Here is a 22,974-nt window from a genome sequence, read left to right as displayed (position 1 = left end):
TCCTGTGGGTCGTTCTGTAATGTCCTTGGCTTGTTTCCTCTTTCTCTTCATTGCGTCGCTGGTAGTTCAACTCAAGCGCACCCTTTAAAATACAGTTCTGACCATTGCCTTCCAGTCCTCGGAGAAGCCGAGTACCTCCTCTTGCGAGAGCCGGTCCACGTGGCCCTGAGCGACAGAACGGTATCTGTGGATTTCCACTCCCTCGGTGACGCTAATGGGACACTGAGGAACGTGTCTGTCATGCTGTGGGAGGCCAACACCAATCAGACTCTCACCACGAAATACCTCCTGACCAACCAGTCCCAGGGGACTCTCCAGTTCGAGTGCTTCTTCTTCCAGGGGGCCGGCGACTACTGGTTTGTAATGACTCCGGAAGCGACGGACAATGGCACACAAGCTCCCGGCTGGGAGAAAAGTGTCTTTCTGAAGGTAGAATGGCCCATCTTCCACATTGATTTGAATCGGACAGCCATGGCTGCAGAAGGCACCTTCCAGGTGGGCCTTTTTACCACTCAACCACTCTGCCTGTTTCCAGGGGACAAGCCGGACATGCTGGTGGACGTGGTTTTCACCGACAGTCTTCCAGAGGCAAGAACAACGGGGCAGCCGCTGGAGATCAGAGCCACCAAAAGGACAGAACTCGCTCAAGTTCAATGGGTTGAGTTTGGCTGTGCACCCGTAGGGGTGGAAGCCTACGTCACTGTGACGCTGAAGCTTTGGGGTCAAGACTCAGTCATCACGTCTGTAGGACCTATTGACCTGGCCCAAAAATTCGGATACATATTGGCAATGGCACCGGAAGTCACGTGTGAGTCTGTGGTGGAAGTGACGGTCCTGCCTCCTCCTTGTGTCTTTGTCCAAGGAGTGCTTGCTGTTTACAAAGAGGCCCCCAGACACCCGGGGGAGAGGACTTCGCAGCTGGCTGAAAACAGCCTGTCGCTGGGAGAGAAGAGCGCAGTGTTTAACTGCACTTTGTTTGATGTGGGGAAGAACAAGTACTGCTTTAATTTTGGAATTTCAAGGAAAAGACATTTTTCTGCAAAGGAGTGCATGCTAATTCAGAGAAATATAGGTTGGTATTAAGATTTTTCAGCATTTTAAAGTTAAAATTTTAAATTTGTGTAATCAAGATTAATAGAGTCTAGGTGATCTGTAATATTCATGATTCATTCTCCAGGCTATACCAATTAGCGTTAGTATTTTCCGTGAAAAATTAAGAGCATCTTCATCTTTCAATTTCTGTGGGAGATTGGTTTTGGGGTCCCCAGGCACCAGCATTTCATAGGATTCATATACAACCTACACTCCACTTCCTGTAAACCCCAAGTCGTCTCTAGGCTACGACAGTACGATGTAATCTGTGTCAGTGGCTGTTATTCTGCATCGTCTGCGGGACAATGACAAGAAGAGAGACTGTGCATCTCGGCACAGGTGCAGTGTTTTTCTCTGAATACCTTCTACCCATAGCTAGGTGAGCCTGTGGGTGTGGATTCTGGGGAGACAGAACTTTTTGGGGACTGTGGGACCATATAGCTGTCCTGGCAGTTCAATTCACAGAACCTCTTTAGGTTTTCTCTTGCCCTCAAAAACTATTAAGCATCAGTATCTCTTCAGCTAGAGATGGAGGGCCGGGTGCTCCTCTCCACTCCATGGTGGTCTTGTTCAGGCAGCCACAGATGCTGTGAGTCCCTGGGGACTGAGGTCAGGTCCTATCCCAAAAACCTAGTTTCACTCCTGTCCTCCCCAACTTCAAGGTCCTACAGTTCTTTTATCCCTTCTCTCAGGATGGCTCTTGACCCTTGGCTGTGATACTGTGGTTTCTTTTATTGAATATAGATTTTTCCATATTCTATATCCTGATCATGGTTTCCTCTCCCTCTGCTCCTCCAGTTCCTCCCTATCGTTCTTCCCATCCAATCCACACCCTTTCTGCCTCCCATTAGAAAACAAACAGGCATGTAAGGAATAATAATAAATGAAAATGAGATAAGATAAAACAAAAACAAGTTGGAATAGGAAAAAACAAACCGAAAAAAAAAAAGAGCCAAAGAAAAAGCACAAGAAATACATGTAGACTCAGTCACACACGAGGTGGCACACACAGGAGTCCCATTAAAAAAAAAAAAACAAAATCAGAAGCAATGACTTAGCATTACCAGGCAGAGACCCTCCAAGGATGCCGTTGAGTTCATTTTGTGTTGGCCATCTGCTCCTGGGCATGGGGCCCACACTTAAGAGTGGTCTGTTTCCCCACCCTTGAAGAAAACCATTTTTTTTCTATTGCAAGTGGTTATTAATTGCGCATAGCTTCTGGTTAGGGACGGGGGTGTGTGCCCACTTCTCTCAGCTTTAGGACTCTACGTGGTGCGGATTCATCCGTGCAAACTAGGGTATGCTGCCTCAGTCTCTGTGAGTTCATATGTGAACCAGTCCCGCTGTGTTTAGAAGGCCTTGTTTCCCTGGTGTCCTCCATCCCCTCTGGCCCTTAACAATTTTTCCACCTCCTGTTCTGCATGGTTCCCTGAGCCCTGAGGGGAGGAATGTGATGGAGACATCCAAGTTAGCACTAAGTGTTCCAGTATGTTCTCTGCATATTGTCTGGCTGTGGGTCTCTGGTTTGTTCCCATCCACGGCAAGAGGAAGCTGCTCTGATGACGGCTGAGCAAGGCACGGATCTACGAATGTGGCAGGATGTCATTAGGAGTTATCTTATTATGATAACCCTTTAGCAGGGCAGTAATGTTTGGTCTCCCCTAGGTCCCTGGGCTGTCTAGTCTCAGGTTCTTGGTTACCCACACAGGGTATGGGTTTATCTTGTGGAGTGGGCCTTAAATCAATAAGATTTTGATGGGTTACCCCCATAAGCTTTGTGCCACTATTGCACCGGCATACTCTGCAGGCAGGTCATCAAAGAGTTTGTAGCTGTTTCTTGTTTACCTTTCTCCTTTGGTATCCCCGCCGAGTACCTTCCTGCACAGGGACCCCTGGGGCTTTCTGACCAGTCAAGCTAGCCTAACCAAGAGGCCTTAGGACCTGGTGAGAAATCATGTCTCAGACGAAAAACAATGCGGCTCCTGAGAAACGACCCCCAAGGTCCTCACATGGATGCTGGGGAGAGGTCCTCATGTTACTATTATAATGGATTAAGTAAAATGCTGCAGGTTCCCCAGGAGCACAGCAGGCAGCGGGCCATGAGACCATGCTGCAGGTCGCCAAAGTTCAGGCTGCAGGCCGCGGGTCCGAGAGCAGCCACTCCCAGGCAGGGATGGCGCAGTTCCCCGAGTGGCTGCCGTGGGCCACAAGCCGTGTGGTGGGTCAGAGACCTCAATGGGGCAGCCAGTCCCACGAGGAGAGATGGGCATGCCAGGAGACCACACTGCAGGTCTCCGAAGGCAGCTGGTCCCAGGCAGGGAGCCATGCAGCAGGCAAGAGACAGAGACATGGATAGGCATGCCATGCAGAGTGAGGTTGGAGGTTTATTTAGTGGGTTATGGAAGGGAAGGGGAGAGGAGGAGAAGAGGGGAGAGAGAGAGAGAGAGAGAGAGAGAGAGAGAGAGAGAGAGAGAGAGAGAGAGAGAGAGAGAGGAGAAGTGGGGAGAAAGGAGTGAGGCAGACTTCAGAGGAAACTGAAGATTAGCTTGCCTCGGTGGACAGGGAGGGAGTGGGCGTGGCTTGTCTCTTAAAGGGATAGAGAATTACAACTATAGCATATATCCCTCCCCAACCTCTTCACTGCCACTCTTCTGAGTCACTGACTCACTGAATTTTATTAGTCCTTTTATTAAAAAAAAAAAAATGGAATAATGTGTTTATGGCTCTCTCCTCTTCTAAATATGACTTAGGACCCACGGATCCAGTACATTCTGCATGTTGCGAAAAGGGACTCCTTATGGTCTTTTTGTGGTTACTGTGCCCCTGGTACTGTTCTAAGTGCTTTTCGTGGCTCTTCACCGTTTTAGGCCTTATAACCCCGTAACTTAGGCTAATCGTATTGTAGTTTTATAGGTGAGGAAGTGAAGGCGCAGAAAAGCGAAGTAGTTTGCCCAGGATGTTTGAGTGAAGAGTCAGGGTGCAAAGCGGAGTGGGTTATGAACTGGGGCTGTCGCTCGGTAGTAGGTAGAGTGCTTGGTCCCAGGACCCCAAAACAAATGAAACCAAAGGTTAAGCAGACTAGCCTGGCGGGTCATTTTATCAGTGCTCTGTCAATTCCAGTCTAAGGCAATAACAAACTTTCAGCTTGGAGCTGGGCAGTAGTGGCCCTGCCTCCTCCCGACATCTTCCTCTACTGCGCTCCACCTTCTTCTGACAGTTTTGAATTAGGGTCTCTTAGGGAGCCCGAAGCTCAGTTTCAGGTAGGCTGGCTGACCAGTGAGCTCCTGGGATTTTTCTGCTTCCACCGATGCCTGTGTTAGAACTACAGGCACAGATAGTCTTGCCTGGTGTTTGCAAGGGTCCTGGGGGGTGGATTCAGGTCCTCTTGCTTTCATAGGAAATGTTCTTACCCCGTGAGCCATCTCCTAAGCCCAAACGCATTTTTAAACGATATTTTGTTTTGTTTTTACATTAAGATTCATGTTTTTCTGTTTTGTTTTGTTTTGTTTTGTTTTGAATCAAAACTGATTTTCTTTTTCTGGCTCACTAAGGGAGTTGTTGGTTTTATTTCACAAATGGTTTTATGTATTTAAAGAAATTGTACTTGTATTACAGAAAGTCAAAATCATTTTTACAGAGAATATAAATGGGTCGTGCTTTTTAACTACCTTGGGCTTTTGATTGGTATGCTTAGAGAAACAAGAGGATTATTATTTTTTTTTGTAATTCTCCATTTCAGGGTATGAAACACAAACACAAGAAAAGGATAAATCAATTGTATTTTGATTTAACTTTCTATTGAGATCTTGTAGTAATAGAATTTCCAGTAGAATTTTAGAAAATGAACCGCATTAGGTGAACACAGAGGGACTTTCTTAGGAGATTCCCAGAGCTCCACAGGCACAGGGGGACTCAGGGACTGAGCTGCTCTGGAGCTTTGCAGACAAAGCCGGCTCATTGTTCTTCCCCAGGACGCACTACAGTGTGATCCAGGAGGCACAGAACCAATATTGTGTTCAGTTGGACCTCTGCATGGAATATCATTACCACATCTCGGTTGATGTTGGTCCATGATGCTCATTTAAAATGCTCATACGCTTGTGAAAACCCGCAGAGGCTTAATTACCTTAACAAACTCTTCTTCCATGACTCACTCCAGAGATTGCAGCACTTGGCTCCCCTGAGAACACCTCTGCCCTACGGTTTTCCTTGTGTTTTTGTAGTGCTCCGTGTACCTGTAGCTGCGTTAGGAGTTTTTGCCCATGAGGGATGAAGAGACATTATTATACAGAGGGTGACGTGCTGCCGATTATGATAGATACGAGTGTTGGATGGATACCTATAAACAGAGAAGGGGTTTGGATTGATTGTCACTAAGAAACAAGTTATTGTGAGTGGCAGTGATTTCATATCTGCTTTGAAGAGGAAGTTTGAATTTGTCAACAGCATTTTTATCTGGAGGGTGTGGCTCAGTGGTAGAGCAGTTGTCTAGTGTGCCAGAGTCTCTGGGTTCTATCCCACTACTGGAAGAGTGGAAGAAAGCTGTTTGGGGGCAGTTTTGTGTGTATTGTGAGGTTCCGTGCATAGGTGGATCGCCCCTAGGACTGTTAAGAGCAACTGACTCATTTGTCCCGCATTGCTCCTCTGTAGCCAGGTAACGTCCCCAGTTCTGACTGCAGCTAGTTTTGCCTTTTGTTAATATAGGCATTCCAATAGTCCTTTCAATATTCACAAATTATATTTTCTTCTGTCCTTTTATTTTTGACCCATACATGTTTTATGTGTATATTATACACACACACATATATATAAAGTTCTTGATTTCAAACAGCACACACACATATATGTACACATACAATTTATGTTTAGTTTTATTATTACACATTTGAATTAAAGTCTATTTTTCTGGGGTTATAAATTTTCCATTAGATCTTTGTTTTGTTTTTCTCCTTTTTTGTAGATTAATTGAAGATTTTTATGATTTACTTTAACAATCCTATGAGTCAATGATTTATACATTAAAATATTTTTAGTGATTGTTCTAGAAATTTCTCTCTATTTATATTTTATATTTTTTAAAATATATCTCTGTATTTTATATTCTCTCTCATATAAAATATAACAGACATGTTATATAATATATATAACGATATGTAAATATATCTTTACCTTTAGTCTACTTTGAGAAAGTTTTTTTCTTAATAATGTTATTTTAATTAAAGTATAATTACATCATTCCTCTCCTACCTTTTCTCCCTGCACCCCCTTCCATTCTCCTTTACCCCATCTCAAACTCATGGCCTCTTTTCCTTTGATTATTATTGTTAAATATGCATACATACCTGCATATATACACATAAATATATAAATACAACCTGTTGAATCTGTTTAGTATTGCTTATATGTATATGATGTCAAGGCTGACCAGTTGGTGTTGCATAACCTTAGGGGCTTATCTCTGGGGAAGACTAGTTCTTCTCTCTGCAGGTATTAGTTGCCTGTAGTTCTTTCTCTAGGGCTGGAGCATGTCTGTTAGCATTTTCATCGCTCAGGTCTTGTTTAGGGAGCCATGTTGCTGTGATATCATGGTTGCAGCTTCCCTGTCTTTTCTAGGAGATACAATCTCACAGATCTCCTGGTCCTCTGACTTTTAAAATCTCTCTGTAGATTTACTCTCTGTAGAGTAGTAGACATATCTACTGGGGCTGGGTCCCCCCATGGTCAGGTGTTCTCTGCACTATGACCAGTTGTGATTTTCTATGATGGTCTCATAACTGCTACAAAACAAGCTTTTTGATGAGGGTTGAGATCTCCACATCTCTGTGGCTATAAAGACAAGTATCTAGAATGCAGTTAGGAGTTATTCTGGTCTAGCAAAGAGGCAGCAGTAGGTTTCCTCGAAGATCCATGTAGTCCAGGTTAGTCGGATAGGTCTCCAAGTACCAGGTCTGATTTCCATTCTGATGAGCAGGCCTTAGGTCTAAGTAGACAGCTGTTGGTTGCTGCCAAGCTAGAGAGCCACCGTTGCACTCTTAAGAATTCCTTGACATGCTGGCCATTGTTGTGGTTCCTGGGTGTCCCAGCTGGGCAGGACTGATTACCTCCCTCTTCACAAGCTGCCATAGTACTTTTTGATATTCTGCAACCAAGTCCTCAGGCAGGCAGAAACTCAGATACAGATCAAATTTTCCAGGTTCTGTGCCTGAAGTTCATGGTGTCTTCAGCAATAGGGACCTGCCTTCAACCTCTAGGAGACAGTCAAGGGCAACAGCCACAGCCTATATTGTTTTGGGAGTCTCTTGGGTTTCCCTGACCAACGATTCTTATCCTTGGTGCTGGGTTTTTGTGAGATGGTTTATGGCTTTTGTGGGGAGCATTGGCATTTATGATGGCAGAGCCCTTAGGACCTAAATATTTTCCATTAGCTCGAACCTTCCAACACTGCTGCGCAGGGTGGGGTTGGGGTGTGCCAGACTCCTACCACGTGCTTTTTGGGGTACATATTCTATTCAGAGATGTATTTATGTTTCCATTTGAGTTCTTTCTATTTACCCATATTCATATTATTTTCTTAAAGTGTGTGGAATATGCTGGGAGTTGGATGAAGGCTTTTGTTATCTTCGCTCCTGTAATTTTGTGGTTCTTGCATTTTAGTTATTCTCCTTTGCTTACAATAGTGGTGTATCTTTTCATGTGTGTGTATATCTTGTTTGACTTTTCCATTAATTTCTAATTACTCATGGGCATTTTGAATTTTATTTCCAATATACCTACTATCTAAGTCATTTCGGAGTCTGGTTTTATTGATTACTATTATTTCTTGCTTTTCTATGCATCTCAGAATTGCTTGAAATTATAGACGCTGAGGCAAATGTAATTTATTTCCAGAAATAGGTATACTTCTGCTTTCAATAGGCTATTTTTGTGGGTTTTGGGTTAATGTGGTAAAGAACTGGGCCGTGTTTGGGTTGTTCCTATTGCTCTGGCAACCCTTACTGTATCTAAGATTTCAGTATGTGTCAGTGTTACTCTCTGTTCAGGGGAAACCTGGTGCTGCCAAAGGGATTGTCTTCATGTTTCTATACGTCCCTCACTTTCCATCATCCTGCAGGATTTGTATGTATATTCTAGGGATTGAACTCAGATCTTCAGGCTTGGTAGCAAGCACCATTATCTTATGAACCATCTTGCCAGCCTTCACCTTAGCTTTCATCTCTAGCTCTTGCCTTCCATGGGCACCAAACTGTTGGTTTTTGGGACTTGGTATGCGATTTTCTAGCCTGGAGGTATGACTCATTGCTGATATTAAACTACTCGGTACTTAATTTACTCACTGCCTTGTGGTGGTTCTGTTTCATTTGAAACAAGTGCTATGTGTCTGAATCCCAGGGATGAGGCAGGCTCTATGATCTCATGTAGTCGTGGAAGACCTCGAATAGTGGGGGCCCAAGACATTTTCAGCTCTTCCGCAAGTCTGTCACAACAGCTAGCCTCAGTGAATCCTCTCAGAATGACTGGTTTGCTATGCACAGCGGTGGAGGCTGTTCCATAGAGGAGATGGAAGGAAGGATCCATACGGTTTGATGGCTTTCTTTCTGTGACCTTGTCCCTCCAGACACACACTATGTCTAGTCCTGCACTTGACCTCAGTCCTGCTGGTGGGAAGAGGTGCAAGTGGGCACAAGTTCCCCTTCTTATCTTGTCCCCAGGGGCTCTGTGTTCTCATCCTACCCCCTCAGCGATTCCTGCGTCTTAGATGTGTTTGTCTGATGAGCTGGTGTGGGTGGGTTCTGGACTCTGTCCCAGGCAAACAAGTATTGCTGCCCCTCTTTCCTCGGAGGGGCCTGACTCTCCTCTCACTGCGGGCTGGTCTGTTGCCCTGTGACCTCAGCCCTCTGGTGGGGTGTAGGAATGCTAAGACCGGCGAAGGCTGTATACATGATACAGCTCTTCTTTGTTTTGAGACGAAGACTGGCCCTCCAGATTTTTTACATCTATGAGAATGTTTTTACTTCTAGCCTTTTAAGACCAGAGCTTTGAGTTTTGCCGCTTCGTTCGGGTGCAGTTAAACACTGATTCTTAAATGCTTGGCACTAAAAGCATGACTTATATCCTTGCAGAGTCTTGGGGACCATGGCAGCCGTGGAGTCAGTGTAGCAACACGTGCGGGGAGGCTGTCCGAGAACGGCGCCGCGCGTGTCTCGCTTCTTTCCCCTCCAGACCCAGCTGCTCTGGAGTATCCTCAGAGACCTCTTCATGCTCCCTGGAGGAGTGTGCTGGTACGTGTTCCTGCTTCCTTTCGGGTCACTGCTCAGAGTCCCTGCCAGTTAGGCCTGTCTGTGCTCAGTGGACGCTTACTTCTCTGATTGCCACTGTTCTGGCTTTGCGATTATCGGTGTCTAAGACTTGGAGTAGTTGCCATGGTAACTTGCCAGTGAGATGATAGGATTTACTATTGGGAGTGAGGGAAGTGACATGGGAGTATGTCTAAAAATTCAGCTGTGTTAAGGGGTTTTATTAAACAATACAGAAATAGTTGGGAAATGATGCGGGAATCTGTTCTTTCCTGCCTGTGTGGATGCCAAGGATGAAGCTCAGGCTCTCAAGCTTGGCAGGGGCGCTTCACTAACTGAGCCATCTTGCTGGAACCAGATTTTTTTTTTGGTAGGATCTCACTCTGTAGCTCAGAGAGATCTTGAATTTTTATCCCATCTCAGCAGCTGGAGTGCTAGGACAGAGGCATAACAATGTGCCCAACCAGTTGTTGTCCCCCCACCTTCTCGCCCACCTAAAAACGAAACATGACAAAAAATCCTATAGAAAAACATCTTTTCTTAATTCTCCGCCTGTCATCTCAGAGGCTGTCCAGAGGGGGTATGTAGACCCTCAGTTGTCAAAAGCAGGGCGCCCTGTTTCTTTCCTTCTCAGTGGTCTAAGTTTATCTGTTACCAGTTCTGTCTGGGAGGAGGAGGCAGGGATATTTCTTCTCGCCATCCCCAGCGACAGGACTTGTCTGCGTTTTATGAGCATCGTGGAGGTCCACCCTGATAGGTACTCCAGGGTATTTGTTGTGAGTGGTTCATGGAGATGGTCGCTTGCCTGAGCCAGGTTTGCTTCCTCTGTGGAGTGGAATAGCACTTACAGTTATGGCGATGGAAGGGTCACGTTCTTCTTCCTTCAGTCACCTCCTGAGAAGCAGCTTGGTTAGCTGGCCAGCTTTTGCTGAGGTCCTGACTTTTAGATAAAGTTCCTCTGTCAAGGCCCACCTACTTATACTCTCCGTTTCCAGATTCAAAGGCATCCTTAGCCCTGCCTTATGGGATTGAGATGCTTTAGATGCTTCCCTTTATTTGGACCTTAGAGAACATTTTAGCCAAGACTATAGGCACCCAGCAGCATCTCCCAGTGTCCCCATCTGTAGCCTTAAAAGGTCCTTTTGCTCCTTTGTCTTTTCAGCCAGTACCATAGGCCTTGTGGCCTTCATTTTAGCATCTAAAGAATGTTCTTCTCCGTTTTGTCTTCTTACTGCAACCGTAGCCTAGACCTTTCTTTCTGCCCTCAGTCACCTCATCTTCTTTAATAAGTCCTGAACGCTATAAAAGAAATTGCATCTGTTCTGAACATGGAAAAACACTTTTTTTTTCTTTTTTAACATTGCAAATTTTGCATGTGCACATGCACATGAACCTTTGAGTGCATGCATGTGCCACGGTGCTAGTGTAGTAGTCATAAGGTAATCTGCAGCACTTGCTCTTTCTATCCTATGCACTATGGGAGTCAGACTCGACCGTTGGGGTCTGCAGCCAGTGCCCTTACCTGCTGAGCCCAACCATTTTTCTTGTCATCATTCTGTATGTTTATAGTGTGACAACTAGTTATACAACTGTTGTCCAATCCTGGGCAATATAGGTGACCAAAAAATGTCTTCAAAAGCAGGAGGATGTATATGAATTCTATGCAACTCTGACACCATTTTGTAGACACCTGCAGAGGCTGATATCCCCAAGCATCCAGGAGACAATCCTAAGATACTAAGTGATGACTATATACTCTATCCTGCACAGTCTGGAGGAAGGCTCTGGGCACATGGAGGTGCCCTGCCCAGGGTCACACAATGAGGCATCGAGGGGGATAGGAATCATAGTAAGCTGCGTATCTTAAATACTTTGCATTTATATTCAGGCCAGTGTAGCTTTCTGGAAGAGACATTTGCAAGTGGAATTGGCCATTGTTTTCTGAGGAAATATGGTTGTATTTTGCTTCTGTGATATTGGGTGGGGTCTGGAAAAGCACACATTCTTAACCAGACAGCTAAGTGATGAAGTTACCCCTTCCTGTACACCGACGCCCGGGATAAAACGATCTCTCCACATATTCGCTTCCTCCTATTTCGTACGTTGTCACTCCTTGGAGATGTGAAGATCTGCTTTAACATCAGGGCATCTGCTTCACTTCAGGAGATCCAGGAAGCGTAGGATGAGGCAGGATGGGCCAAACCAGCAGCTGAGAAAAACTCTTTTCCAGCTGTGTGTTTTTTGTTTGTTTGTTTTTTTTTGAAGCTGCCAGCCAGAGTCAGAAAGTCGTGTAGCGAAGAGAGCACTTTGTGACTGGTGATGTGAATGCTGCCATGTACCTTCATCGGCCGTCATGGCCAGTGACAGAGGGGACACACCAGGGAACGAGTCTCTGCTTTCACTGAGTCAGGGATCCAGGGTTCTGTCTGGCTAACTGTGCCCCTGAGCGCAGCCATGCAACACTTCAATGAAAGAGCAGGGAGAGGCCATCGTTCTGGTAGGTTCATCCCATCTGGTGTGATAGTGATTGCTTAGTAAGGACTGAATTGGTTGATTAAACTGGTGTTCACTGGGTACCAACCGTGTGCAGGTTACAGTGAACTGGGGCTGGGATTGGGACTATACTGAATTAATTTACTTACAAGGTACGTCCTTGTCTTGAAATATGATATAGCAGCCTGGAAGGTTCAGAAAGAAATAGAATATAATACAAAGCCTGAAATGGTAGAAGTGCCCGCGGATTTCTCTCGAAGCATGTGGGGTGAAAATCCATGCTGGGGACAGCTCAGTTCTTGAAGCGGGTGATGCTGGAGCTGGAGCCTGAGAATGGAGAACGCACCACCCAGAGGAGCTTGGCGGGCGGACAGGGGGCTTGATTGAAGGAGCGATGACTGAAGGCGTAGCTGTGAACAGCTCAGAGACCTGAGACCCATGAGGTGTTCACTGGGGCTAGAGGCTGGTGCGCTAGGAGGAGAGGGGGCAGATAGAGCGCCCCGATGGGCTTCAAAGGTGTGAACCTGTGCTGTTGATGCATCTTTGACTGCAACGTGGATACAACTGGAAAGGGAAGGTGTACTAACGAGTACCTGTTAAGAATTTTTTCAAAGTCAGATCTTGCAGAGGTCTAAAGTTCAGTTTCCTCTAACTCCAACTCCAGGGCATCTGAACTCTCTTCTTGCCTATGAGGGGGCTCTCTCTCTCTCTCTCTCTCTCTCTCTCTCTCTCTCTCTCGTGCATTCACACACTCAAATAAATACTTAAAAAAACAATACCAAGGCATACATGTGACATCTTAACAGCTGAGAGGGTTGAGGTAAATCGCTCTGTGGGAGAGAGACAGGCTTCAGGTGAGATGAGGAGGCCAAGTGGGCCTCCCTCTGAAGGGAGACGGAGGAGTATGAGGTGTGCTTTAAGAACAGTAGGAAAGCACAGGGAAACACCGGGAGCAAGTGGAGGTGGTGAGGCCGAGTGATACCACAGGGAAAAGGGGGCAGGTGCCCAGAAGCACTTAGACAGTGGACGGTAACTGAGGCAGGGGTGGGAGTGGGGCACAGTGAGCTCAGGTGGCCATGGTAGGCGCCTGGTCTCCAGGCATCCGACTGCAGTACAGTCGGAGACTCTAGGGGGTTCTGCATCTTCACAAGACATCTCGACCATGGGACACACATTGGCGAGGGTTCGGGTATGAAGACAAGTCAGGGAAGGGCAGTGACGGTTGAGAGCGGGATTGTGGGCAGCTTCTTCCCGCACAGGGGGTGGGGTCTGGATTAACTACTTGGCTCCTAGTCGGACTTTCCTCAGTGAGTTTTGCTAATTGTAAACGTTTAGGTACAGTTATCTAAATTATTTCTATTTGGTTTTGAGTTTTATACATAGACTTTATCAGGTACGTTTAATTAACTATAGGTGCCCGTGTTCCCATCTTCATAAGTGTGTTGAGGGAGTCTTGGCAGGAGATGCTGAGCACAGAAGTCTCCTGGTTGTGGCTTCCTGGGCCCCTTCTGTGGTTCCCCGTTTTTGCAGGGTTCTCTCTTTACTGGCCACCTTCAGCTCTCATCAGAAACCCAAATCTTTGGTTCTTTCCTTTCCTCTTTAATTGCTCTGATAACTGGGGCAACCACTGTGGCCCCAAAATCACGCAGAGAAATCAACATAAGCCACTACATTTGTTTTAACTTTGTACTTATGTTTTTCTTTTTCAAGTATTCCGGCCGCCGGGCCCATCGTCTGTTCCACCCCAGGGTCCGGTGAAGTCCAACAACGTAGTGACGGTCACAGGGATATCCCTGTGTCTGTTCATCATCATTGCCACCGTGCTCATCACTCTCTGGAGGAGGTTCGGCAGAGCCCCCAAATGCAGCACCCCTGCCCGACACAACTCCATCCATACCCCTGGCTTCCGGAAGAACTCGGATGAGGAGAACATCTGCGAGCTGAGCGAGCCTCGGGGAAGCTTCTCAGATGCGGGTGACGGACCCAGGGGAAGCCCGGCGGACACAGGCATCCCTCTGACTTACAGGTGCAGCGCACCAGCGGCTCCTGACGACGAGGCCTCCGGCAGTGAGAGCTTCCAGTCCAACGCCCAGAAGATCATCCCGCCCCTGTTCAGCTACCGCCTGGCCCAGCAGCAGCTGAAGGAGATGAAGAAGAAAGGGCTGACCGAGACCACCAAAGTGTACCACGTGTCTCAGAGTCCCCTGACAGACACCGTCGTGGATGCCACGGCCAGTCCTCCCTTAGACCTGGAATGCCCCGAAGAAGCAGCAGCAGCGGGCAAGTTCCGAATCAAGTCTCCATTTCTGGACCAGCCTGTGGCAGGCGCCGGGGATAGGCCCCCCTCCAGGCTGGATGGCGTCGTGCCTCCGCCCAGCTGTGCGGTCAGTCCCAGCCAGACCCTGATCCGCAAGTCGCAGACGAGGTCAACTGTGGGGAGAGAGGGCTCATCTGAGAGGTGCCACTCCAGAAGTTCCCTCTTCAGGAGGACCGCTAGTTTTCATGAAACCAAGCAGTCCCGCCCTTTCCGGGAGAGAAGCTTGTCTGCGCTGACTCCCCGCCAGGTCCCTGCCTACAGTTCCAGGATGCGGACCTGGGACCAGATAGAGGATAGGTCCAGGCCTCCTAGTCGAAGTGCCCACCTGCTTCCAGAGCGATCAGAGCACTTCCAAGGGGCAGGTCGGGCCAGCAGTCCCTTGGGCCCTCTCTCCAAATCCTACACTGTGGGGCATCCCAGGAGGAAACCGGACTCGGGGGATCGCCAGGCAGGGTTGGTGGCAGGAGCTGAGAAAATGGAGCCTCACCGAGCTCACAGGGGACCGTCCCCCAGTCACAGGAGTGTTTCACGGAAGCAGCCTTCACCCATTTTCCCCAAAGATAGCTACCAGAAAGTCAGCCAGCTCAGCCCTTCTCACTGCAGAAAAGATAAATGTCAGAGCTTTCCCATCCACCCAGAGTTCGCCTTCTACGACAACACCTCTTTCCGCCTCACTGAGGCCGAGCAGAGAATGCTGGACCTCCCGGGATACTTCGGCTCCAACGAAGAGGATGAAACCACACTTAGCGTGGAGAAGTTGGTCATCTAGGCTGAGAAGCTGCAGGACCCACCCAGGGCCCTTTACCCAGCTGGCAGTATGCACTGCTCACATACCTTCTGTTAACTTTATTGTATAACTGTGGGAATTGGTTCAAAACCCAGAGGGGTGGGTGCGTGCGTGCGTGCGTGCGTGCGTGTGTGTGTGTGTGTGTGTGTGTGTGTGTGCTCACCGAGAAGAAGTTATTTATCCTGAATGTTTATCCTGGGCGTTTCTTTTTGTTATCCCTTTTCTGTCGGCTTCTTTCTACTAATAAAACTCAAGTGAGGCAAATGTATGATGATTTTGAACACTACACTGGATGTTTCCAACTTTGGAATCTGGAAGCTTCTCCCAAAGGGGAGGAGCCATCAGCTGCTCGCCTCCATGTGCAGAGAGAGCTATTATAGGTGCGACCTTGTATCTTGCTTTGTTTTGCAGTAAGGACTAAACAAAGGGCCTAAAAATGGGGCTACTTCTTTTGAAGGTTGTCACCAAGGTACCCAGTGCAAAGCATAAATCCTTGCAGCCCAGTGGCCTAATGACTATTCAGGATCTGCTCAAATAGCTACCTTTTCTTCTTTTTCTTAATGACCTCCGTGCGGCCACACCCATCCTGCCTTTAGATTGTTTTCCTTCTTTCCCCTATCAGGATGTCGGCCTGCTGGTGAGGGTTCAGACGGGAAAGTCACAGATGTAAACACGGTAGTTTCAAACGTTAATATTTGTTGAGCTGCCGCTTGTGCCGTTTTTATTGAACATTAAAATGTGCTTCCTTTGGGGCGGCTTTAGTGATGACTATCTGCTCTGCAGGAACAGGAGGGGTAGATTGTCCAGGCTGTCTGACAACTGCTGTGCATGGATGAAAGAAGAGGCAGGCCGGGTACTCTCCGGTGCCTTTATTTATCGCCAGAGCTTTGTTCTTGATCCAAGCTCGCAGGTCTGTGTGCCAACCTTTGACACACAGGGCACATGCTCACTCACTTGTCCCAGAGCTCCCAGGGTCCAGCAGTATCAGACCGAGACCAAAACAGCTTTGGAGAAATGGAGATTCAAGAGGAGCACTGTGGGCTAAAAGGTTTTCTGTTCAGTGATGTTCACCATCGGCCTAGTTTTCTGGGGCTCTCCCCAGCGGTGAACTCTGGCCTCCGAGAGAAAAGATGTTTCACGCAGTCTTCAGCGCGTAAGTTGTAGATTTCAGTAGAAAGGTTTTCTGTTTCTAACCACGGTGTCTCCTTGTATTAGTCCCCGTGGCTGCTGTAGAGTATAGGCTTGAGAAAGGTAAATGGCCAGCTAGGGAAATGCCTTAAAAATCATTTGTAGTTGAATTAGAATGATTCTTTGTAATACGTCACACTGTAAATCATAGAAAGGAAATATGTTTGGGAGAGATTATGAGATTTCCATTTATAGAGGTCTCCACAAATGGAAGTATTTTTTATTTTTATTTTTTTTGGTGTTATTGACTTGTGTGTTTCCAACCATCCTCTGAACTCTTAATGAGGCTTAGACAACATTCTGCTAGTTCTGTGTCTCAGATTATCTCATTATATGTGACCGCAGCAATCTTGATAAGCATTCCACATTTCTATATTACTGTCTGTGTCCCAAGCAGTCATAACTGTCTGTGATGTGTCTGCTCACTTACCTGAGAATAAATGTTCTTTTTAAATATAGGTTTTTTATTCTAAAATTTAAAACTTTTAATTTATTTTAGAATTTTACACAAATATTATATTTATATTATTTCCACCCCCTTCTCCCCTCTCTAACTACTCCCTTTCAAAGTCATAACTCGTGTGTGTGTGTGTGTGTGTGTGTGTGTGTGTGTGTGGACTAGTCACGTGGGATTGAACTGAGCCCTGTCAGGGGCCCTTGTCCCTAGAGAAAAATTCTCTGTCTCTCAGCAGCCATTGATTGTCCTCAATTCTTCAGCTAGGGCTGGGGCCTTGTGGCATTTCCTCCATTGTGTCGGCTAGCGTTGCCACAGCACAGGCCTTGTTAGCCGCCCGTATTGTTATGGTTTTTGTCTCAGGACACTTCCAGGCAAGCTTCAACTACCGTCCGCAAAACGGATGGTTCTCAAACACATGATTTCCAACTCATTGACAGTGATGCTTCTGGAGATCTTTGAAGTGCTCATTCAATTGTGGTTCCCAGATATCTTTTTGTTTTCCCTCAACAGTTCAGTATCCGGGCAAAACACCAACACACAGCTGGCACCAGAGTTAGAAGCTTAAGGGTCCCTTTGAACTTGGTTTCACCGTATCTCTGCAGCTCGTATTCCGACTCGCTGGCATCATCCCTGTGTTCTCGGTTCCTGTTGCACGCTGTATCATTCCTTTTTCTTTATTAAACGTTATTTGAGCATTTCGTACAATGTGTCTTGATTCTAGTCATCCTCCTGATTCCAACTCTTCCCAGATCCATCCTCCTTCCCTTCCCACCCGATAGTGTGTCTCCCCCCCACCACCAAAGGCAATTGCCCAAATATTCTTTCATGTGTGGGCAATCGACTGGAGTATGATGGACTTATCATGGCTACACATTTAGAGAAAACTGACCGTTCCTTTCTGGGAAGCAAGCGATCGCTAATCATAGCCCCTCAGCCAGGGGTGGAACTTCACGCTCTCTCTTCTCTATGCCGGAATTTGGGCTGGCTTGGGCTGGCGAGATTTTGTGCATGTGGTCACAGCTGCTTTGAGGTCATATGTATAGCTACCGTGCTGTGTCCGGAAGACACTGCTTCCTCATAGCTATCCACTGCCTTAGTCTTACAGGTCTTTTACTCCTCTCTTCTTTGAAGATCCCTGAGACTTGGAAGGAGGTTTGTGAGGTAATTTACTCACTTTGGTGCTGACCATCCTGCAGCCTCTTCTCTGCACAGTGGTAAGCTGCGGGTGTCTGTGCTGATCCCAGTTACTGCAAACAAAAGCTTCTCTGATGAGAGCCGAGCCTTAATCTGTGGCTCCAATAATGGGGCATTAGAAATTGGCCTAATACTATGTCCACTTAGCAGATTAATGGTAGTAGGTTATTCTCTAGTGCCTAGGGCCTGCCTACATAGGTTTTTTTTTTTTTTTTTTACCAAGTATGATCCTTTTTAATACATTTCTAAAATGTCCTTGTTCTACCTCTCTCATCTAATTCATACCATTCATGGCAGTCATAATATTCTTTGTAAAATGCAAATCTGATCACTGCACTCACCCTAAGGATTCCCCTTTCTTGGACTCCCAATGGCAGAGCTCAGGTGAACTTCTCAGCCCAGGTTGTCCAGGACCTTGGCACAACAACTCTGCACACTTCGTGCACCGTTAATACACTTCTTCATTCTGTAGGCTTTATACCTGATGTTCTCCATGTACGGAACCCTTCTCTGCTCTGTCCGTCTGGTGATCGTTCAAGTCTTCCCTCATACTGTCCAACAGAGACAACTGCTTTGCCCATGTCTGCATTTGTGGGAGACTTTGAGCCCAAGGAGGGAATAAAGTACAGTCTTATTATTTTTAATTCCTATGTACTTAGACTAAGAACCTAGAATACATTTTTCATTCCATTTTATTTAATTGTACATTGTTACCTAATGTTTAACATGAGGTTTTGTTTTGTTTTCAACTGGTGAGCAAATCCAAAGCCCTTTGCAAGAGCTCTATCCCTGAGCAGGTCCCACAGACACACTTTAGTGGCAGAAGGTTTCCTTAGTCCTGGATTCTTTTCATACAACCACTACCACCAAAATAAGACTAAACAAAGCCCATGGGCAAGAGCAAGAATAGTAAAAGAAGACGAGCTGTGATTCTAGTTAGAAGTAACAAGGAAAAATGTTTTATTTCTGGCAAATGTTAGGACTAGTTTATCCAGAGGATCAGGAGAGAAAACTGAAGAGATGGAGATTGGACTCCGTGGTAGAACATTTGCCTAGCATGTGCAAGAACCTGGATCCAATCCTTAGCATCACAAACAGAAAGGAAACTGATGCCTAGGCTTGCTACATTTAAATCCGTTTGGTAGAATAGGGGATGAAGGGCTGGAGAGGTGGCTCAGCAATTAAGTATTCTTACTGCACCTGCATAACACTGGAATTCGGTTCCCAGTACCCACATGGCCAGCTTACATCCATCTGTAACTCCAGTTTCAGGTTGCCAGACGCCCTCTTGTTACCCTGAAAACACCAAGCATGCAGGGAGTGCCCTAACGTACCTGCAGGCAAACACTCGTTCATATAAAATAAATAATTCAAAAGACTTCGAATAGATGAGAAATGGGAAACCATGCCTCGGGTCTTTGTGATTCTTCACTGTGCTCAGAGTAGGTGCTCACTCTATAAATACCTGTTAAATGAACATGGAATGACTCCAGCTGACGCCAGCAAACACAGCTTTAATGAGTTCCTGGGAGGAGGTAATCTTAACGTTGCTGCCGTGGCCAGCTGCCAGGAATGTGCGGTGCCAGCAGAGTTGCTGGATGGTAGAGTGGTGGAGATGTCAATCTTGAATAAACGTCTAAGAATTTAGTAAGAAAGGCTCAGCAAAGGCTTGCATAAAACAGCAAATAAAAACGAGTGGCTACCATTTAAGGTTAGCTTCACTTTAGCACGCCCAGTTAGGAAAAACAAAAGCTGACTTAGAGCCTGAGAACGTTCTCCAGCCTACACGTTCATTCCGAGCAACAACAACAAAACTGTTGATTGGAATCCTCTTTAGGATGAGGCTATGCAAGCCAACTTTCCAGAGTTCCTGTAAGACTCCATTATCTTTCTTCGCTCATTAACACGACTTTCCATCCTCCTGAAGCTTAGAGGAAGCAAAGGCTTTTGGATGCCACAGTAGCCTAGAGGTAGGAGTTAGTCTTGAAAGCTGACTTCAGGGAGATTATTGAAGTGATGGGTATAGTGTGAGTGTGTGTGTGTGTGTGTGTGTGTGTGAGAGAGAGAGAGAGAGAGAGAGAGAGAGAGAGAGAGAGAGAGAGAGAGATTCTCCTCAATCACTCTCCACCTTATTTTTAAGACAAGGTTTCTCACCTGTCTTGGATTGCTAACTAGGCTAGATTGGCTGGTCAGGAAGTCCCAGAATCCCTCTGTCTCTGCCACTCTATCCCTGGGGTTATAAATCCATACATCTGATTCTGGTTGTATTTTTTTTATTAATTTTTATTGAGCTCTACATTTTTCTCTGCTCCTCTCCCTGTCTTCCCTTCCCTTCAACCCTTCTGATTCTGGTTTTTATGTGGGCTCTTAGGAATGAACTCAGGAGACTTCATGATTGTTCAGCAAGTTCTTTACTAACTGAGTTATTTTCCATACCCAGGATGTTTCTTTACTAATTCATCTTAATTAAGAATGGTGTCCATGTGTGTGTGTGTGTGTGTGTGTGTGTGTGTGTGTGTGTGTGTATGTGTGTGTGTCTGTGTTTTAAGATGGGGAACCAAGAGTGATCTTGAATTTCTGATTCTTCTGCCCATCCTTCTAAATGCCGGGATTTCAGGCATGTGCCACCCCACTGTAAATGTGGTGCTCGACGTGCAGCCTAGTTAAGCACTCTGCCAGCTGAGCTACACCACTAGCCCGCATCATAATGGCTTTGTTTATTGCTACAGCCTGTGACAGATGAGAAAAGAGCTTACTATGAAGTGTTTTCCAGAAATGCAGCTAGGCATTTTTTTCTCCCAACAACTAGGAAGCATTTATAGTGTGGACTTTATGGACTAGTTTCAAGGCATAGGTGTGTCACCTCAGGGAATTTGCACAACTGTGAGCAATGCAGAGTGAGGAATTCTCAAGAATACCCAGCAATCAGTGTGCAAGAGTGAGCTCATGGCTTCTCCCATCTCTCTGACATTGGTTCACGATGCAACACATGACTCCCTAGCGTATCTGGCTCTGAAAAGAGGGTAAGACTTTCATAATCTTAAGCAATCCTGATCTACCGTAAGATTGTACTAAATTAAAATAATTAGCCTCCACTGACTGACTGGCAACTGTGTGTTGACGCTATCACAATTTCTTATATGTATCCAATTAATTTAATTCTCATATCAAATCTGAGCTATAGTGCTCATTTGGTAGATGAAGAAAGTAAAGTTACTTGTTTGTTTAATGCTGCAGCTCGTCAGGGAAAGTCAGGAACCGAGCCCAGTTAGTCTAGCTCCAAAGGTCAAAATTATACATAAAACATCTTGTAGCTATTTTCCTTTAGTTCATCGAGGAAACAGTAAGTTAATCACTAGCAGGCATCCAAAACATATTGAAATATTTCTGGTTTAAAAGGCCAATGATTACCAGGGAGCCTGCATAGGACTGACCGAGGCACTCTGCATATATGTGATAGTTGTATAGCTTGGTCTTCTTGTAGGACTCCTAACAGTAGGATCAGGGACTGTCTGTGCCTCTTTTACTGGCTTTTGGGACCCTACTCCTCATACTGAGTATCCTTGCCAAGCCTTAATAGAAGGGGAGGTGCTAGTCTTACTGAAAATTGATATGACTTGTTTTGCTGATGTCCATGGGAGGCCTCCCTTTTCTGAATAGAAATGGAGGAGGGGTGGATAGGGAAGGAACTAGGAAGGAGAGGAGGGAGGGGAAACTGCAGGTAGGATGTAAAATAAATATGCTTTTAAAAAAGTCAATGATTTAATCTTTACTGGTATTTTTGACAATCAATATCTTGTTACTCTATCATCCCATGGCATAAATGTACAGTTTTGGGGGGAAGGTCTGGAAGTATAAAATATTTTTAAGGCCCACTGGATGGAGATGGGCTTTGTGTATTAGAAAAACAAGGAAATGACCGTGGAGACCGCATCCCTCAGGGTGAGAGCCACAGCTCTTCCAAGAAGCTGCAGCGTGCTTTGAGGCTAGCCCTGCTGATCCCTCTCATTTTCCCAAGGAACATTTCCCAAGTGAAACTTTTCATTCAGTAAAATCAGAATAATGTCCTATATAGATTAGATGTTGGCTCTTTTGAGCCATTTATTATTAAATGGCTTACAGGAGAATGATATTTGAAAATGTGTGTGTGTATGTATGTGTGTGTCCATGTATGTGTGTGTCTGTTTATGTGTGCGTGTATGTGTGTCTGTGTGTATGTGTGTGTGCGTATATGTGTGTGTGTGCGTGTATGTGTGTGTCTCTGTGTGTGTGTGTGCATGTGTGCGTGGAGAAACTAGGGGTTGATACGGGATGTCTTCATCAGTTGCTCTCTCCATTATATTTTTTAAAGATTTTTCTATCTGCCCACCCCCCACAGACCACAGCAAGACCACCTGAGGACCATGTAGAGCCATGTACTTCCCACAGATGTTCTGACCTCACACTCAGCTCTCCAAATCTGCTGTCTGAGCCTTAGTTGACCTGAGTGCACTCTAACAGAGCCTTGATACTTTGAGAGCCACACCAGAAGACACAGAAAGGGACCAGCCAAGGGTATACTCTGCAGGCAAACGTCAGTGGAGTTAAAAATACCAAGGATAAAGCCTGTAGCCCTCAGTTTAAGTTCCACAAAAGAAAACAAGGTCTCAACTCTCACAGAATCTAATCTTTTCGTGAACATTGTACATACCGTACTGAAAGAGGGGAAAGGTGATTTGAGAAAAAAAATGTAACTAAGAAGCTAGTTCAGGCATGAAGACAAAAGTAACACACACAAACACTAATGAATACAAGGAGAACAATCCAGATCTTCTAGACAATTCAAGAGTGGTTATAACTATGATCAAACAACTCGAAGAAAACAGAAAGAGCTTTGTGAAGTAAGAAAGTCAATCCAAGGTGTGAAAAATGTATCCAATAAAGAGAATCGATGAAGAAAAGCCAAACTGAAATAGTGCTAGTAGTGAAAACTCCAAAGAGTCAATAAAAACCTCAGTGGAAACCCTCACCAGTAGGAGGGTGACTCATAGGGAAAACAGTGAGTTGGAGACAGAAGATAAAGTAGAGTTTTTAAATCACTCAGTAAAAGTCAACGAGGAAAACCAAAAAAAAAAAAAAAAAAAAAAAAAACAAAAAAAAAAAAAAAAAAAAA

At 45.7% G+C, this 22,974-nt stretch overlaps 1 protein-coding gene across 5 annotated transcripts in view; it reads left to right on the top strand.

Annotated features, from left to right (window-relative positions):
* Positions 1 to 17,320, top strand: part of Thsd1 (thrombospondin type 1 domain containing 1) — a 28,804-nt gene extending 11,484 nt beyond the window's left edge. For 3 of the 5 annotated variants that reach the window (XM_050137578.1, XM_050137580.1, XM_050137579.1), the window contains 3 exons: positions 116 to 1,072; positions 9,213 to 9,371; positions 13,590 to 17,320. In XM_050137578.1, the coding sequence (XP_049993535.1) occupies positions 116 to 1,072; positions 9,213 to 9,371; positions 13,590 to 14,965 (2,492 nt within the window). In that variant the 3' untranslated portion in view covers positions 14,966 to 17,320. The remainder of the gene's footprint in view (positions 1 to 115; positions 1,073 to 9,212; positions 9,372 to 13,589) is intronic. The other 2 variants (XR_007590876.1, XM_050137581.1) reach the window with 2 other exon arrangements.
* The last annotated feature ends 5,654 nt before the right edge of the window (positions 17,321 to 22,974 follow it).

This window comes from Alexandromys fortis, unplaced genomic scaffold (assembly GCF_014885135.2).
Source record: "Alexandromys fortis isolate MF-2015 unplaced genomic scaffold, M_Fortis_MF-2015_v1.1 scaffold_3, whole genome shotgun sequence".
Lineage (NCBI taxonomy): Eukaryota > Metazoa > Chordata > Mammalia > Rodentia > Cricetidae > Alexandromys > Alexandromys fortis.
Note: the sequence above shows the minus strand (reverse complement) of the source record. Positions and strands in the feature narration are given on the sequence as shown.